This window comes from Opisthocomus hoazin, chromosome 1 (genome assembly GCF_030867145.1).
Source record: "Opisthocomus hoazin isolate bOpiHoa1 chromosome 1, bOpiHoa1.hap1, whole genome shotgun sequence".
In the NCBI taxonomy this organism is placed as follows: Eukaryota; Metazoa; Chordata; class Aves; order Opisthocomiformes; family Opisthocomidae; genus Opisthocomus; species Opisthocomus hoazin.
Window position 1 is genome coordinate 52,299,862 of NC_134414.1, and position 18,595 is coordinate 52,318,456.

General features: G+C 36.6%; 1 protein-coding gene across 3 annotated transcripts in view; it reads right to left on the reverse strand.

Annotated features, from left to right (window-relative positions):
• The window catches only part of RBM26 (RNA binding motif protein 26), a 57,573-nt gene that overhangs the window by 9,861 nt on the left and 29,117 nt on the right, over nt 1-18,595 (reverse strand). For 2 of the 3 annotated variants that reach the window (XM_075423474.1, XM_075423465.1), the window contains exons 13-19: nt 16,896-17,027; nt 15,804-15,875; nt 12,509-12,637; nt 10,240-10,314; nt 9,432-9,602; nt 3,084-3,188; nt 255-464 (exon numbers count right to left, since the gene is read on the reverse strand). In XM_075423474.1, coding sequence (XP_075279589.1) covers nt 255-464; nt 3,084-3,188; nt 9,432-9,602; nt 10,240-10,314; nt 12,509-12,637; nt 15,804-15,875; nt 16,896-17,027 — 894 coding nt within the window. The remainder of the gene's footprint in view (nt 1-254; nt 465-3,083; nt 3,189-9,431; nt 9,603-10,239; nt 10,315-12,508; nt 12,638-15,803; nt 15,876-16,895; nt 17,028-18,595) is intronic. The other variant, XM_075423484.1, reaches the window with a different exon arrangement.

Below are 18,595 nucleotides of genomic sequence, written 5' to 3' on the forward strand. Positions count from 1 at the left end.
TATTCCCAATTTCTTTTCAAGAAAAAAAAAGCCTTGTAAATGCTATGGGGTTACAGTCATAACTAGTTGAATCAATGGTCTAATTTCTCTTTGTTTCACCTTTTTCTGATACATCCTCTTTTTCCATTAACAAGTATATCATGTTAAAGATTCATTCCTAAATGGTATTTCCAGATGAACTGAACCAAGAGAAAACAAGTCATTCAACAGAAGAATGTCATCCAAAGAACAGAAGAAGGGAAATTGCCACATACCGCAAAATGAGGAAGAAGATCTTCTCTATCACTTTCTGTAAATGCAGAGATTTCTAATGCCCTAGGTCGATGATCCACAACTGCATGCACAGGAACTCCTCTGCCTCTACCCCGGCCTCGTATTCCTCTACCTCTGCTACGTGATGCACCCCGACCTCTTGCATGAACCCCTCTACCACGAACTGAAGAAAGAATCCCTCGTTTGGCAGCCTAAGATGTTTATACATAACATATGGTTGTATTAAAAATCATAATCTAAATATTTAGACAAAATTAACAAACATATTCTCATGTTACCTAAAAACACATCCCCAGACAAGCCGCAGAAAGAGTAGCTTACAGGTCTTAAAATGACAAAAGGTGAACATGTTAAGAACATTAAAAAACGAATACTGTTAATTATTAACAGATCGAAAATAGGATGGAAACAGGAAAAAAGAACCAAGTATTAAGAACAGACATCAAAAGAGCCTGTAGCTGTGAGGATAATTCCTCATAGGACAAAGTAACTGGAGTACAATATTTGAAATTCCATCAACAGATTTTCTTGACATGGTGACTAACTACTTAATTTCTCTCTTTGTCTCCTAATTTGTCTCTGAAAGTCCACTAGGACTTTCATTCTGACCAGAATTAATCACAGAATCATAGAATCGTTCAGGTTGGAGGAGACCTTCAAGATCACTGAGTCCAACCATAACCAACCATTAATCCAGCACAATAGCTTTTGGCCACAGCTGTGAGGTATGAAACAGAGGCTCGAAGGAGCACCGCCAAGGACAAAGTATTTGCTAAAAATATGGCTCTAAGTACTCACTAATTTCCATTCCCACTATACCTATGTATCCCTTCTAAAGAACTGGCATGTGCTCTCGAAGAAAAGTCAGAAGGTCAATGCCGAAGGCCAATGCCAGTGTCTCTGACAGCCATTCAAAAAATAATTCACGAAAGTTGTTTTAAGTTTCATGAAAGCACTTTCAAGGATGTAATTTCAACATTTATAACAAGAAAAAAAAAAATCTTTTCAAACCCATATAGATCTGATGTAGGAATCAAATGTTAAATCACCTTAACAATGTTTATAACATATCCTACAGTGTTTACAACTCAAGCACTGATAGCAATATTTTAATGCATACCAGTGATATCAGCCATAAGATCAATGTTATGGCTTTATTCATAACATTATTCAGATAAGTTTGTAATATTATACAGTTCACTTTTTTATATTTTGTAAAGAGAATCCTGCGGGGGGTGGGGTGTATTTATAGATTGTTTTTTTGTAAAAAAAAATAAAATTTAAATAGTAAAATGAGTAATACAGGAATTTAAAGATTATGCTGACTCAAAAATCAGGCTGTATACTGTCTGGGTTTTCTACAGTAAAATGAGGGCCACTTGAAACAGAAGAGCAGATTATGAGCCACAGAAGCAACACGAATATTGTGGGAGTTAAAGTCACAAAGTCAATGTGTGAATAAAAGTTTTTCTAACGAATTTGTAAGAACACTGAAGAATCAAACAAACACTAAGGGGAAAAAAAACCATATCGCTCTTGCAGGTTATACAAGGGATACATTTCTGGTTGTTCCTTGAAATATACAGATGTGTTTTACTAATAACCCTGTTGTTCTCCATCTACTTTGAGCAGTATTTGCTAAAGGCCTCAGAATATTCATTTTACTAGCAGAAATTATTTTCCTGAAAGAGCTACAATTTTTTTTCCAACTCGAAATACAGACTCAACGAGAGATGGAGAAGGATTAACAGACTCAACTACAGTGTAACTTCATCTTGAATGAGCACCTACTTTTTAATTGCGATTTTACACATCATTCAATTCACCTATTTTCGAAAACGTATGATTTATAAATAAGCTTTCAGTACACCTATGAAATATTTTTCACCATCAGAATATACATTAACATAAGCTTTTAATGTCATCTCCATTCAACTGGCTCAGCTTATTAATAAACCTATTTCCACAATTACCAAAGCTGCATAACAACTGAGTTGTAAAGGTTTTAATGCAACTTAGCCATACGTATATGCATTGTGTTCATATGTAATTATAAATAAGACATGATCAAACTTCATTAAGACAAGAGGGATTTAAGCGACACAGCAGCCTGCTTAACAGTAAAGAGAGATAAGATTATCATGCAATTAAGTAGATATTATACAGTCATATAGGCAAGACAGTGCAATATAACAGAGTAATACCCACAGCATTCAGAATTCCTAAAAGACGACACAGATATGAAGAAGCTTGCAGAGTTTTCTGATTTTTTTTAAAAGCAAGTACTTTAAGAAAAAGCATGTTTCTATACATTGAACAATTCTTGAAACATTGTATTTGCTTTTGGCAAGTCCGCCTTCTCTTGAAACCAATGCTGTAATAATATTACTTTTGGCACTTCAACCTTTTGGTTAATCTCATTAAGAGGATGCTAACACTTAAGAACAAAAGATCAGTGATTTTTAACTCTTCTGTATCAAACACACCACCACCTACAGGCAACAACTTAAAACCACTCCACGCTCTTAAGGAAGTGCTACTACCACGAATCTATAAAATATCATGTCATCTAAATAGTTACAGAATTTAAACAGATTAGCAATCAAAATTAAAGACAATGCTATTTCTCTACCTCAGTGGAATTCAGAAACTGATTTTTTTAAATATTATTGTTACATGTCTCTATCTACATGAAACTTAATATTATATTCTGGAAAAAAATATCTTACGATACAATACTCAAGCTAATAAAACATATACGAAACTATATGATTAAAAGTTAATTGCTACGAAAGAAGAGACAAACATACTTCCAGCTGTAGCTCTGTATATTTTCGTCTTAATTCAGTAACTTCCTCCCCAGCTTGCATCTTCTTGTATAAATCCAGTTCAGTATCTAGTAACTCTTTCTGCATCTAAGAAATTGTTATGGTAAATTATTAGTTCCACAGTTCACATTCTCGACTGAGGAAACAACTTTCTGACAAAACTCACAAATCTATTTCTACGTTTCCATCAGCAGGCTATTTCAAAAATACACAGTGACTTAAGAATTGGCCAGCACGGGCCTCCAGGTAAGGCAGAAGTCTGCCACAGCACCTCTATCTGGAAAACAAGTTCCTAGAAACTCTAAGGGAATGTGAATACTAGAAGCTGTAGTGAAATTTTAAACATAACCAAATTGTGGCTTATTCAGATCACAGCTGTAACTTTGTAGGTATACTGCTTACTACTTTAGATTTCCACCTTCAAAATCAAACCAAGCACAAGCTTAGGAGCCTTCCTGGAAAGATAAAACTTCAATGTGTGGTAGTATGTTTCTGAGCTTTTAGATTACCACATAAAGTCAAAGCCAATAGATTTTTTTCTAAACTAGAAATACATAAAATAGAAAATGCAAAACTATATGGTAGTGATGATGAGATAAAAAGGGATTCTACGAAAAAAATGCTGTACAATTACAAATGAATACAAAAATCTATAACCAGTAATGAGAAAAAGCATCTAAGTTTATCACAATTCCATAATGCAAAAAGCACAAACGGTAGTTCTGTTAAGACTACAGTAGAAAAAGCAAAGGTTGGGCTCTGATGCACCCAGAGTTGCCTTGAAGCACACAGTACCTTAAAAAAGTTATTAGAAAGTTCAAAAATATATATGAAACTGAAAGATGTCTCTGAACCCACGTTTAGGTATGTTCACTGCAACCACTCAGGTGCAGGTGCGGGTACAGATGCAGGAAAGGGCTTGAAGTGACCATGAAAATTTTATTTGAAGTTCTGTTCAAAACTGCAAGTCTTCTTTTCTTTTTTAAAAAAAAAAAAAATGGAAAAAGCAGCAGCCAAATGTTCCAGTGACATCACAGATGAAGGATAAAATTATAGATGACTGTGAAACAGTTCTACATTTACACCCGTTGATTCAAAACCACAGCATGTAATGTATTCAAAGGCTGGTTGTCAAGAGATGAAGGTTTTGCAGTTGTGACAGTTGGAAACCAAGTATTACCACTGAACGATAAGGAAGGGGTTTTTTTGTTTCTTTGTTTTTTCCTGGAAGCTTTAAAAGAAAAAAAGCTGGATTATTCAATCGGCAACTTCAACCTGAACCCCTTTCAGCCCCATTTTCTGAATATCTACAGCAACCACAGAAAAAAATTCATTATCTCCTATATAATGGCTTATAAAGTTTTCAAAATTTGAAACAGTATTTTTTCCTCAAATCCCACTGTGATGCAACACATCAATGACATGGCAAAACAACCACTTCCGAAGTTTAATAATGACCAGCAGTTACGACTCACGAAGTAGCCAGTGACATGGGTGTCGTAAAGAAAGTCTCTACACTTTCAAGGTTTATTTCTAGCACTCTTAACGAAGACATCCCTTTTATAGAGCTGTGCCAGGTCTCAAGAAGAAAGTACCTCCTTCAAGACATACCAAGAAGCAGCAAGGGTTTCTACACTTGGGGGAAGACTATTTTGTAATCTCCATGAACTGGAACAAGAAAAAAACAGGTAAAGGTAACGGCACAGCCACATGGGCCTCATCCACCTGATGCTTCAAGCTTGCAGGGTCTTCCGAACTGTCCAGGTTTTAAATGCTAAGAAAATGCAAGAGAACGTAACGCAAAGTCTTTCAGAAAATTGACAAAGTTGTACATTTTCACTGAAGGCTCTGTTAATTCCTCACTTTCACAAAGGTCAGATGGCACTGGATTGTTTTGTCTCTTTCAAATGTTAACAAAACAATGCTCACAGATGAAGCACAATCTCCTTGAGAAGAAAACTATCAATAAATCAACTTCTTTACAGTTTGGATATTTTGTCCATTATGAAATGGGGTAGCTTAAAATGTTTCTTCACTCTCCATAACACAAAACAAATGGAAAACTTGCTCAAAAATTTCATTAAAACTGTAATTCTAATTAGTGTATTGCCTCATTTTACTAAGTAAAAACAACAATCACACAATAAAGTCGTGGACCAGGTTGCCAAGCAAAGGGTGATGTGGGCAGAAGAGATCTCGAGATCACCAAACTGGGTTGAAGCAGGTGACCACCTCAAATATGAACACACCAATCCACACAAATGAGGGCGGGCCTACAGAACAGGATCGGGGGGAAGATCTCACTTCTTTTCTGAGAAACCAGTGCCTCTGAAGAGCCTGTATACGAATACACACAACGTGAAACAAAGAGGAGGAATTAGATGCCTGTGCGCAGTTACAGGGCTACAATCTCACCAAGACTATGCGAACATCGTAGGAAAATTCACACGGCTGGAGTGCTGCAGTGGACGGAATAGTCTGTTACGGAATGACAAGCCAGGACGGTGAGAAGTGGTGGTTGCCCTCTATGTGACTGTGCAGTATGACTGTATGGAGCTCTACCTGGGTATGGGTGACAAGCTGATGAGCCAGGATTAAGATGGCAGACAAATGTGAGTGACACTGCAGAGGGTGTGTACTACACACTGCCTGAGCAGGTAAAAGAAGTAGATGAGGCCTTCTTCCGACAATTGGAAGAAGCCTCCTGTTTGAAGACCCTGGGCCTGGATACCTGCAGGAAAGGCAGGATGATTTTCAAGAATCACATCCTCCACGTCCCAGAGCATGCACAAAATAAAGCAAAAGTGGCAGGAGGCCTACTTGGATGAACAAGGAGCTCCTAACAAAACTTAAATGCAAAACCAAAGTGTATGAGAGATGGAAGCAGTATCAGATCACAGAAGGAATGCAGAGAACCGGCCTGAACGTGCAGGCACTGGTTCAGAAAGTCAAAGCCCACCTGGAGCTGAATCTGGCAAGGGTGGGGGGAGCTGTGAGGAACAAGAAGAAACACTTCTGCAGGCCTATGAGCAGCAAAAGGAACACTATGCTGTGAAAAAGATGGGATGACTGCTGAATGTGAAAAGGGACCTGGGAACAAATGACACAGAAACAGCTGAGGTAATCAATCAATACCTCCTACTCCTCTGTCTTTACTGGAAAGACTTGCCTTCAGCAATCCCAGATCCTGAGACCAGAGGAAAAGCCTGGAAGAAAGACGACTTACCTTTGTTGGAAGAGAATCAAGTTAGGAAACATTTAAACGAACTAAACATACACAAACACCTGTGACCCAATAGGATGCAACAATAAGTACTGAGGGAGCTCACTGATGTCATTGCAAAGCTAATTTCAACTGTCTTTGAAAGGTCATGGCATTTGGGGGTGGTTCCTTGGGACTGAGAAAAAAGCCAGTGTCACTACAATCTTCAAGATGGGCAAGGACATCTGGGGAGCAACATGCTGGTCAGCCTCACCACAATCCCTGGGAGAATGAAGGATCAAATAATCTTGGAAACCATTTCCAACCATATCAAGAAAAAGTAGGTGACTGGGAAAAAGGAATGAGAAATCATGCTTGACCTCAATAGCTGTCTACAATGAGATGACTCGCTTGGTGGACAAGAGCAGAGTAGAAGCTGTTTATCTTGACTTCAGTAAGGCTTTCAATACTGTTGTCCACAACATTCTCACAGCCAAAAGGATAACGTGCTAACAGATAGGTAGACAGTGAGATTGACTGAAAACTGGCTGAACTGCTGGGTTCAAAGGGTTCTGATCAGTGGCAAAAAGTCCAGCTGGAGACCAGTCACTAGTGGTGTACCCCAGCAATCAATACTGTTAAACACCTTCATTAATGACCTGGATGGTAAGACAAGAGTGCACCCTTGGCAAGTTCATGGACAATACAAAATTCGGTGGCATGGCTGCTACAACAGCTGGTTGCGTCTCCATTCAGCTACACCAGCTGTTGTGTTTCCACTCAGAAGGATCTTGACACTCTGGAGAAATGGGGCAGGAGGAACCTCCTGCATTTCAACAAAGGGAAACGCCAAGTCTTGCAACTGGGGAAGAACAACCTCATCCACCAGTACAGACTGGGGGCTGCCCAGACGAAGACAAACTGGTAGCAGAGAAGTTGAACATGAGCCAACCATGTGTCCTTGTGGCAAAGCAGGCCAACAGCCTCCTGGGCTGCATTAGGAAGAGCACCAGCAGCAGGTCAAGGGAGGTGATCCTTCTCTACTCTGCAGTGGTGATCCTTCTCTACTCTGCACTCTACGGAGTGCTGTGTCCAGTTCCAGCCTCTCCAGCATAAGGGAGACATACTGGAGAGAGTCAAGCGAAAGGCCACGAAGATAATTAAGGGACTGGAGCATCTACTACTCTGAGCAGAGGAGCTGGGATTGCTTGAGTTCATGACGAGGTGGCGGCGGGGGGGACAAAGCTTATCCATGTGTATAAATACCCAGTGTGGATGAGTCAGGAAGACATCTAGACTCTTCTTAGTGGTGCCTGGTGATGAAACAAGACGATCCCCAGAGATTCCTTCCAATCTCAAGCATTTTGAGCAATTTTGTGTTACTGGACTATTTTCTTGTCTGCTCTAAACTCTCTGGACCAGTCTCACAGTAAAATAACTGTCATGGGTTAAAATGCTGCATTCACATTTCCTAGTCAAGAATATACCGGGTTTTCACGATACAACTTGTGTCTTCATTTCTATGGGTCTGGATTCTTTTCCTTGCATGTGACGAAATCCACAACCAACCGTTATTCTTGGATCAAAACTATTACAAATTATTCTGCCTGTTCAAATTTATGAAGCGTTCTACACCACCAGCAGAAAAGTATTTCTCAAAAACCTCAGGCTTTAACAATCAAATGCAGCTTTGACAGTATTTGTAGTTCAAATGGGTAGGTAACTTCCTTCAGACCTCTCAGAAACATTTTCTAACCAAACAACATCCACTCTCTTTCAAAAATATTTAAAAAATCTCATCTCTCATCTACAAAAAAAAAAAAGGATTTTAATCGTATTATAGCAGTGTCTGAATTCCGGGATTATCCCCTCTAAAACACAATGAAGTATTCCACTGCAACTGAAGTTGTTTTAAGAGGTATAAACTGACTTCCAGAAACTATAATCTATATCCATTTTCAGGATAAAAATATGCTCGACTTCTTCCTGACTGACAAACGACATAAGAAGTTACAGTGAGTACATACAGGTCATTTCAGTATTTCTTTTTGGTATTTCTTTTCAAAACTGTACACTTTAAATTTACATTGCAGTTACTTTTAATGCCTGTATTTCTATGTAAAATAAAGCAGTAGAAATGCTGTTTCAAACTGAAAACTAATGACCCACTTAAAATAAATCTGGGTTGTAATGTTACACCAGCTTTTTAAAACAGAATCCCAAACATTAAAAGAGAAGACTAAGCATTCCGAAGATTTAAGAACTGAATGAAAAGACCAGGGCTTTTTGTCTTCTACTGCAAAATATACTGTAGAAAAATCTGCTCTTTTATTAGTATGCACTTCTCACTTGATAAAGCAAAAATGTTTATAATGTATTTAAAAGAACACATTCATTTCTCAAAATGTTATTTCTCACAGTCTTAATTCTTGTGACCTGTTTAAGAGAAAATACTTCTATAAAAAGCAAAACACTGCATTTTAAAAAAGGTAATATAACTGCATGTTGAAGCAGTTGGGAAATTGGTTATAGCCATACACTAACAAGAATGATAGCAGAGAAGGGAAACTCCTCTCACAGGTACAACCCAAACACGGGTAGCTAGATCAAAGGAAAACTGACCAGTATAATCTTCAATCTAAAAAGCCTGATGTTTTGAAAAATTTCAGTGACATAAAAAACCCAGAAAATTATGTACCAGTACAGTAGTCAACCAGTTTCATGAAGGAGTTTGTTTCGTGTATTAAACCTGACCAGAAGATACGTTTTGCATAATTATAATCCTTTTGCATAAGAAATACTATTTTCATAATGTCTGTTGAAAATTTAAGAAAGGAATAGACCATACACAAAAGATCAAATAAGACAAAAGAAACAATCATAAGATTTATGGGGTTTTTTTTTGATTTTCCAGATGATAACAGTGAATAAACCCTTTCAACAACAGTATGGTTTTAAAATCAACTATGTTCATTGCAAAAGGGGGGCAAACCCAATATCACTTCAAAGACTACTTTAAAATTAAACCAGCATGGTTCTAAATTGTGCTGATGTGGCTGCAGATTTTTATTCTGCTGACATAAGTATGTGAATGCATCTTATTAAAAAGCTGACCAAAACTTGAGTACCTGAGTTTTAGTTTTCATGCTCTTTAAAGGAGTCCCTCCTCCTGGTGATACACCTTTTAATTCATCCTTTAACTTGGTAATGCTATTAGTCAAAATTTCCAGTGTTTTCATGATTTCTGCTTTATCTTCTGACTTCATGGCTTTGTTCTTCTCCAGCTTTGAAATCAGCATCTGTGCAGTTAAAAAAAAAAAAAATTTTTTTTACTTAGCAACTACTATTACAGATCTGTTTTCCAGTACTCTTACAACTACTGGAAAAACAGAATATTGCATTTCTTTTGCTGTGATTTTCACACTCAATACATACGGCTTTTAACAGCTTCTATTAAATTGAAGTCTTTGAATCTCCAATTAATTCATTTGCTAATGAACTTCAGATATCTCCATTTCGTTTGGACAGATTTTCTCTACACACTTAAAGTATTTCAAAATTTTTATTCAACTTAAATGACATTTTCGTCTTTTTCTGCTCCTAAGCCTGAGTGCAGTCATGCATACTTTTCTTCATCAATCTCTCCTGCCCTTGTCAAGTAGAACTCTCAAGGTTTGGCTTCTCTCAAAAAACATACGTACGTTGCATCCAAATTAGACAATTTTAACTAAAAGCTCGTAGTTTTTTCAGTGAACTAACAAGACCAGTTAGATTAAAACCCTAGACTTAAAATAATACGATACTACCATTCTAAGAGAATAGCTTATTTTATAGCTCAGTTTTGTGGCTCATGCTTACAAATTCTGAAATATTTTAGAGAAGTGAACTGAGATTTTAAAACTGAACTGCTGACTTTCTTTAATGCTAACAGTTTACCTTTTGTGTTTCAATGTGCTTCTCTAAGATTTCTTGCTTCTTCTTTCTTACATCTTGTTGAAGTCGTAATGCTTCCTAGAAGCATAAAAAAAAAAATCACAGAAAGATTCTAGATTTTGAAAAGTAATGCAAGCACATACTATACCTGACAACTATACAGTAGTAACTTACGATAACAGGGAAAAAATTAGTAACAGACACTCCAGGTACTACTAGGCAATATTTCAATTTATGTTTTGGAAAACAATGCATTTCAAAACTAGTGAAGGATCTAATGATCCTTCTTAATTAGATCTGTGCTGGGAAGACTTCATTATTACTTACGTACAAAGCAACCCCTTACACAACTCCACTGAAAGCTGAAAGGCAATATAACACACTACCGCAAGAGGTACAACATACAAGAGTTTAAATGTGCAAGGACCGTATCTTGAAAGCAACTGTAAATCAAGTCCCTCAATTAAAACACATTCTCCAGTATAATTACAAGCAAAAAGAAAATACATTCTATTTTCTAAAATTAAAATGTTACCCAAAGAAAACCATCTCTTTTGCATCTGACTACCATAATTTGGAATTGACAAGTACTACCACTCAATCTGCTAAAAACAGAATCATGACATTGCAATGGTCAAATCATAATGAACTGAAAGCGATAAATTTGTGACACACTGCACTCGGAAGGAGAAGCAGGAGATGCCACAGCTGCTGTGATCGGCTCCTACTAAAACTGCTTGCGAGAAAGCAATTACCTCTTGCTCTCAGATAAAGAATGCAGAAGTCTTAGATAGTAAGATACTTGCAGAATACAATTAAGAGCTTTGATACTATCATATTTAATGATATAAAAGAGGAGAGGCAGAAGATGATTTTGCACCTCTAGAACACCAATCAACTGGGATCAGACTGCGACTGGACTACCTCATATAAAGAGTGTAAATGTAGAACAGCCATAAAAAAGAAATAGCAATAAGGCTTCTGTATGTCTTCCCAAATACCGACAAATTCTGCTGCTTGAAATGTTAGTTTTGCACTATAGTGTGCAATCATTTTTCTGATGGGAAAGGGAAGATAAGACAAATGGATGAATGCTAAGAAAAACTAGGGAGAGAGAGGGAAAGAAGGGAGTGAGTCCCCCAAAATCATGTTCTTCCACAAGTACTAGTATATTTTAATAGAAATCTCTGAAGAGAGGAAAGAGCACAAGAGCACATGAAAACAGAGTCAATCACTTTGCACATCTTCAGTGTCTTCTCTCAAAAAAGCTCCTACAGCTGTTGGGGTAAGTCAATAATTACGAGCTTTTTGCCATTTCACAGGCACTTAGCGCCTTAACTTGAAAGGTTAAGGATCTAATTCTGAAAAACATGTTTTAGGGGACAAATCTGAAATGAAATCCCAAAATTAGAAGTCTGGACCAATGCTGCAACTGATGTGCAGCTACAAACCGCTATTTCAAATTATATCACGCTTTGGTTACAGAAGATTACCAATGGCCTAAAATCTTTGTTTAATGATTATACTGCTTTCAATATTTATGTTTGAATCTAACTTAGTATTGAACTCTTGATTTGTGATTTGAAACACTGTCCTACATTTTGTGTTTCTAAATGATAAGAATAAACCTGAAAGGCGAGCTTTACTGGGCTCTTTTGAATATTCTAAGCAAGCTAAACTATAACTAAGTGACCTATTCACAGCCAAATGCATTTTTGTTGCATTTCCTCTCTAAAATAAAAAAATAAAAAAAAAAGAGAGAAAAGCTAGTACTATGCAAAAAATAAAAATGTATGCAGTAGAACTATAATTTAGAAACAATAAAATGCAGAGTCATGCAGTTCTCAGTTCTCTCCAGTGAAGAAACAATTCTGGTCAAAAATACAAAACACACTGAGAATAAAGGCAAATTTAATGAGAATAAAGGCCAGTCCAAACAGATTTAAGAGAGAAGAATAGAGACTACACTCTACTCCCTTCTCTCTCACAGTAGACAATTCATGCCTCAACATGGAGGTTCTGCTTCCAGGAAAAGGTGTTTCACATTTTGAACCACTAGAGAGTTTTAAACCTGCTTACACAGCCTGAACATACACTGAAAAAAATAACAAAACAATGTTGAACTTTCTTGTTCTTTGAAAAGAAACCATTGTAGTGAATTTAGTCTTATAATGAGTTTCATCTATGCTGTTGAGATGAACATACATAGTGCGCTATCTCTAGTGGTCACAAGTTCCCAGGTTCATTTTATAAAGAAGCATATTTAATTTACCTGTTTTTTCTTCTGTGCTTCATTAGAGTCTAGCACGGAAGTGGAAACAACAGGCAAAGATTTCTGTGCTGCCTTCAAAGCAGCAGGGTTGTACACAGTTTTTGTCAAGCCAGTAGAAGTAGATAAAACCTATAGAAGGAAATCATTTTATTTTTTTGCCAGTGAATTTCATTTTTAAAAAATAAACCCACATGAGTGCTTAAAAATATATAAGCATCTTTTCTTTTGTCTGTTTTGATGATATGGAATATAAAAATTTGGTGTAACAGTTCCATTTGGAGTTGCTGAAGTTAAACAATTTTTGAAGAGGTAGCATCACATCAGATATTTAAGAAATATAAACATCAGACTATAAATCCTTTCCATTGAGATTTCACATGTACTTCCAAGTTTCAAATACAAAATTTTATGTATTTGAGCATAATTACGGAAATAGAAGACTGAGATTTCCCCAAGAATAACTAATATTTTTCTTTTTTGAAGTTTAAAATCTAATTTTTCATGGCTGCATGAATTTTCCAAGCAAAAATTCAACATAATTTTAGAGATTAAGGCCCAAAGTTCCTCTTCATATGAAGTTTGTGCCAAGTAGAGCTTGCACAATCAACAAGAACTAACTCAAGTGCAGGGAAGTCTTCAACATCATACAGCAGAGACTCCTATGTCTCTCTGTTCTCTTTCTCACATTTTGAATGAGGTATGAAAATTTCTCTGACTTACTGATAACACAGTTGTCTGCTTTACGACCTCTCTAAAGTATACTATGTACATCTCCACAATAACTGAAGATTTGGACTATTCTATTTTCTTATCATGTTCCTTGAAGGACATTTTGGCCATGCTAGTATTGAAAAATCCATGTCTAAGTGCTGGAGATAATATAGGTATGACCTTGTCTGCCTTGTTAGCAAATCACAGCAATTATGCAATTGGTATCATTTCCAGGAGTTTAAAAATACTTTTTGTATATATGGAAAACTAAAAGATGCATGCAGAGACTACTGGTCACCATGCATTCCACAAAATAAGACACAATGTCCAGCAGCGGGAGAAAAAGAAAAAAAAAAAAAGACAGCCAAGAACATTAGAAAGACAGAAAAGATCAAGAGATCAGAAGAATTTACAACAGGAACGCTTCATATAAAAGCTTTTTGCTTCATTGTGCTATTTGCACTACTTCTTCCCACAGTCAAGTATTTTCTAGAGTAGGCAGTGCAGAGAGGAAAACAAACAAAAAAACCAACACAACAAACCCTACGACAAAAAATAATCAAGTCATGTTACAGGGTATTAAAAAAGGTGACATAAAATGCTCTAAGCAGGCCATTAAAAAGGAGATGAAGGACATTTTGTAAAACTTATTAAGGCACACTAATGTATGCACATCCCAATCATCTAGTTCCTATTACAAAGTAGCTTTAGGGCAGGCTATGACACAAATAGAGGACCAAGTCAAGACAAAAATATTGACACACTCCTTTGCCATGAAGTCAATTTGGGGCAAGAGCAAACCATGCTTTCTCATCTCTCTTAATATAAGGAGAGATGCCACAGTAGATGCACTGGCATTAACTAATACAGAAGAGCAAGAAGCAACACATTAATGTCTTCTAAATCTCTTAATATTACTCAAGAGAAGGAATGGTGTGAATCTCTTCACAAGTTCATAAACTGCAAGTCCCTCTACAGATCTGAAAAGGCCTCGTGATGACTGTTTCATCTCCTTTTCCTCCTGCTCTTCAGGAAGCATAGCTACCTACTTTCTTACTGGAAAGTTCTTCTCAAACCCTGCACTGTCTTAAGCAAAAAAAATCTACGACATGACATCTATGCTTTTCGACAGCTGTCAATCATTCAATTTCTAATAGTTACAGAGCGTTATCACTGCAAAGTACGCAAGGTATTTCCTTGTAAAGGGAGAGTAGTAGGTAAAAATAGGTCAAACCAAGTTCAGAACCCTACTAAACAATGCCAAAGGAAGCTGCTGCTTCACAACCAGTCCATTGAACAGCCCAGCAGCTAATCAAAATCAGTCTGTACTATAAGACAACACAGTGAAAAACCATTTTAGCATGAATTTACTCTTGGTAGAAAAGTGTTTCAGGATAACTCAACTCCTATGAAATGAGAAAAAAAAAAAAGTATTTCCACTCAAACTTACACAGACTTCCCATTTCAAAAGTATATAGTATGTATGCAAAATGTAGTTCAGGAATACACAGTAAGATACTTATCTGCAATGAATTTAGGGCAACAAAAATGCAACTGATCAAAGCAACAACAAAATATAGGCAAGAAGTCAACATCAGTGCATTTAGGTGGACTGCTCGACGTGGAACGAGTCAGAGAGACACTCTCTACAATTAAAACTCAACATTAAGTATTGTTACCTTTGTGTGCTAAGTCTGGTATAGTATCATTGGAGTGAATTTTACTCGTTAGATTCCACCATGTGCATTACTAGACATATTGTCAGGGTGGGGGGGGTGAAATGCAGTGGATGCTTCATTCATTTCAGGTCAAGCCAATTCCCAATAGAAGAGATGCACACCCAGGCAGCGGAAACTTGTTACCAGCCAAAACTTGTCATCTTTCTACCAAAAGTCTTCTCAAATGAACGTCATAAACACCAGGGAAACCCGTCCCCTAAGATGCTAAACAGATCTGGAAACATGCATCACAAACTTTGCTACTAAACGCATCAACAACTCTGTATTCTGAAAATTGCAACCACTGGGCAAAATACGTAACTCATAACCACCATGTAGACGCACCTTTCCCACCTTACCTCTCCTTGTCCCTTCTACACTGATTAACTTCCACTTTTATCTTTCCACAAGTACTGCGAATTGTAAGACCAAATAAGAGGGTAAATGTCTACACCATCACCTCTGAAGGGACACAAAAGCCCAAAAGCGTTCTTATAGAAAGTCTTTCTATACATTCATATGTAGCATCAAAAATTGTTCAGTTTTAAAATTTATTTCTGTATTCTTATAACAGCTCAGGATCCTGAAACTTACCTACTTATTTTCATGACTGAATAAATGGAACCTACTACATTAAAACAAAAACCACAGAATAGCGGCTTCTGTCCTAGCATGTTTTAGTCTTTGTATAATCATTTAGACATCTGCTGAGTTTTGATATATTATACTTCATAAAACCAACCTTTAACAAATAACTTTATTCATAGTTAAGAAACAAACTTAATATTGACACAAGGGGTATTAAAATAAAATTAATTCTACTGAGATTGAATGTGACAGGAAGAGACTATGAGACATTGTCTTACCTTTTCAGTTGTTGGAGTAGCTGGCTTTGACACAAACCCCAGTCTATCCTTCACAGATAATTTAGTCACATTCTAAGAAAACAAAACAATATCATAGTTGAAACATACATTCTTGTATCAATATTTTACCGTTTCTTGTGTAATTCCAAATGTTAGGAATTTAGGAAAAACATATAGAACTAATAAAACCACAGACTTCTGACCAATAATACAAGAAAAATCATATTAAATCAGCTGATAGAATGAATTTTAGATATTTGATTTTACAGCTAATCTATGTCTATAAATAGACTGCATAAGGCAAAGATAAAGCCAAATTTGGAATCAAAGATTATACACTACATTTTTTTTGCAAGAAGTCCATGACATGCTAGCTGGCACAGGATTATCTACACAGGTCCTTTTAAATTCACTTCAGTTTTTGTGTTTTATAATTTGGCATTTGCAGGCATCAATTGCAGAAAGTTGTTGTTTCAACTGAAACTACAAATGTTTTGTGAAGTGTGGTGGTCTTCCTTTCCAGAAATGAAAATAAGTAGTGGCACAATGCTAATAATGACATACTTCTAACAATAAAAATTTAAAGGCTATTTCTAATGGGAGTAACATGCCAGATTCTGTCATTATTCATATTTGTACTGTGGTTACATTCTTCCTTGTACTAAGGGTGACATACAAATACTGGAAACACTTTCAGATGCTGACCATTCTGTCTCTAATTGTTTTAGCTGTTTAACAGATTAATATTAAAAAAATGACAGCTTTTAGTTCTTTGGATAGAAATCAACTTTATTTTGAAATTTGGAAACTGCAATTTAACACAACATTACTGAAATATTTTCAAAGTATTTTGTTTTTTTCTAAACTAAGTAAAAAGCTATGATACTAAAAGTTAAGTACCACACTTGGGTAAGAAAGCCAAATATCACTGTACTGAAGAAAACTTCAATACCAAAACACCACTCACAATCAAATAGAATGCACTTACAAGCAGTGAAAGTGTATCTGCACTATACAAATATATTCATCCACTATGGAACCTGTTATTGAAAGAAAAACATGCAAACTGATTTTTTGGACTGTTATACATACCGGAGTGACTTCTGTATTGGCACTCTGTGCTTCTGCAGGTTCAATATTACTTGCAGGTACCGGACCTAATCGCTCCTTGACTGATTGCTTCACTACCGGTAAACTAGGTTGCTGAACCAGGGGTTGTATTACCTGCAACACCGCCCCACCCCCAGAAAAGCACATCATAATATTAACAACAAAAGGCTGCTACATATGTAGTTCAATAAATACACATTGAAACTGCTGCAATGGTGTTTAGATTTACGCTTCTTCCTTTCTATCATTCAATAGCTTTTACACCCAATGACAAAAATAAACACTTCATGAGATTTAGGATATTATAGTCACTATTTGTGTAGTGCATACAGCAATAACACTTATTTCACACTTGCAACTCACAGCAGTGATCAAATAACTCTGGTGTGTTTCCATTAATCAAGCCTACTCAGACTATCTTAATTTCCACACGTTAGAATCGAACAAAAAGTAATACACAGTCTTCTGATTCCTTTCACAAATCTTTCATTATCAACTGCTTAGTTACAGAAAGGCAGAACATAAACTTCTATCATAAAGACTCTCGCTTTTTACCGCGATATGTCACTTTTCACCTCCTATGTGTTTAACTTGGACAAAATAGAAAGAAGGACATAGAGACACGCAGTCCCGGGACTGAGCAAAAAGAAAACAAAGAAGCTAATCTTTGAACCTATTACAGATATGCCCTGGCAGCTAACACCTTCCTCCTTTGATGAAAACATTAAACACTTCAGACCAAAAAAATATGTTTCCAAGCAAGCATCCTGTCATATTTACGACCCTCAGGAGGCCACCTAACCCATTCCTCCACTCCAGGGCAAAGTCAGCTATGCCTTAAGCCATTACTGACAGTGTCTATCCATCTAGTTCTCACAGATTTCCAATGAAAGAGGCCCTATCACCTCTCTAGGCAAAATTGTTTCACTACCCTTTAGCATTAGAAAAAGGTTTCTTAATATCCAACCTAAGTCTCCTGTGTTGCCTTTTAAGCCCAGTACTTCATGTTTTCTCCACCACAGATGTGGAGAGTACATTATTTCTGCTTCCTGGCAGAAACCTTTTATTTGATGACTTATTATGGTTGACTCCCACTGTATTTACTAAGTACTTCCACTCACTTCAGAATTGCCACAGTAAGAATCTTCCAAAGTAATCTTGCTGAGGAAACAACAATGGTCAAGAAATTGTGCAAAACCAGACACTACTGAAGGGACAACTTCAAGGACAATTGATTTTACACTGAAAAAAATTCAAAAGCCTGTCTTTAGTGCCTGACAGAGAAAAAAAATCTGTCCAGAAATATTATAAATACAGGTGTACTAATACAACAGAAATCTTGACAAAAATTCAATACTTGTACTATGTGAAGTCCCGTAAGAAAAGAGTTTCTGTACTGCTTGTAGATATGATACCAAATATTAATTTTAATGAAAAGGGAAGCAAATATTCACGCTCCTGAAAGGCTTATGAATTAAAAATACCCGTTTACTGACTCAACAGTTTTATAATTGTTATACTTTAGGGTAGACGAAGATGAAAGCACTGCACTTGAAATTTTAATTTCCTGCTTAACTTTTTCTTGCCACTGTGTGCCCTCTGTCACCCATAACAGACTTCAAATTGTAGTTTCTTGACATATGATGAAAGGCTGTCCTTAGTGAAGCGAGAACCCTTCACAC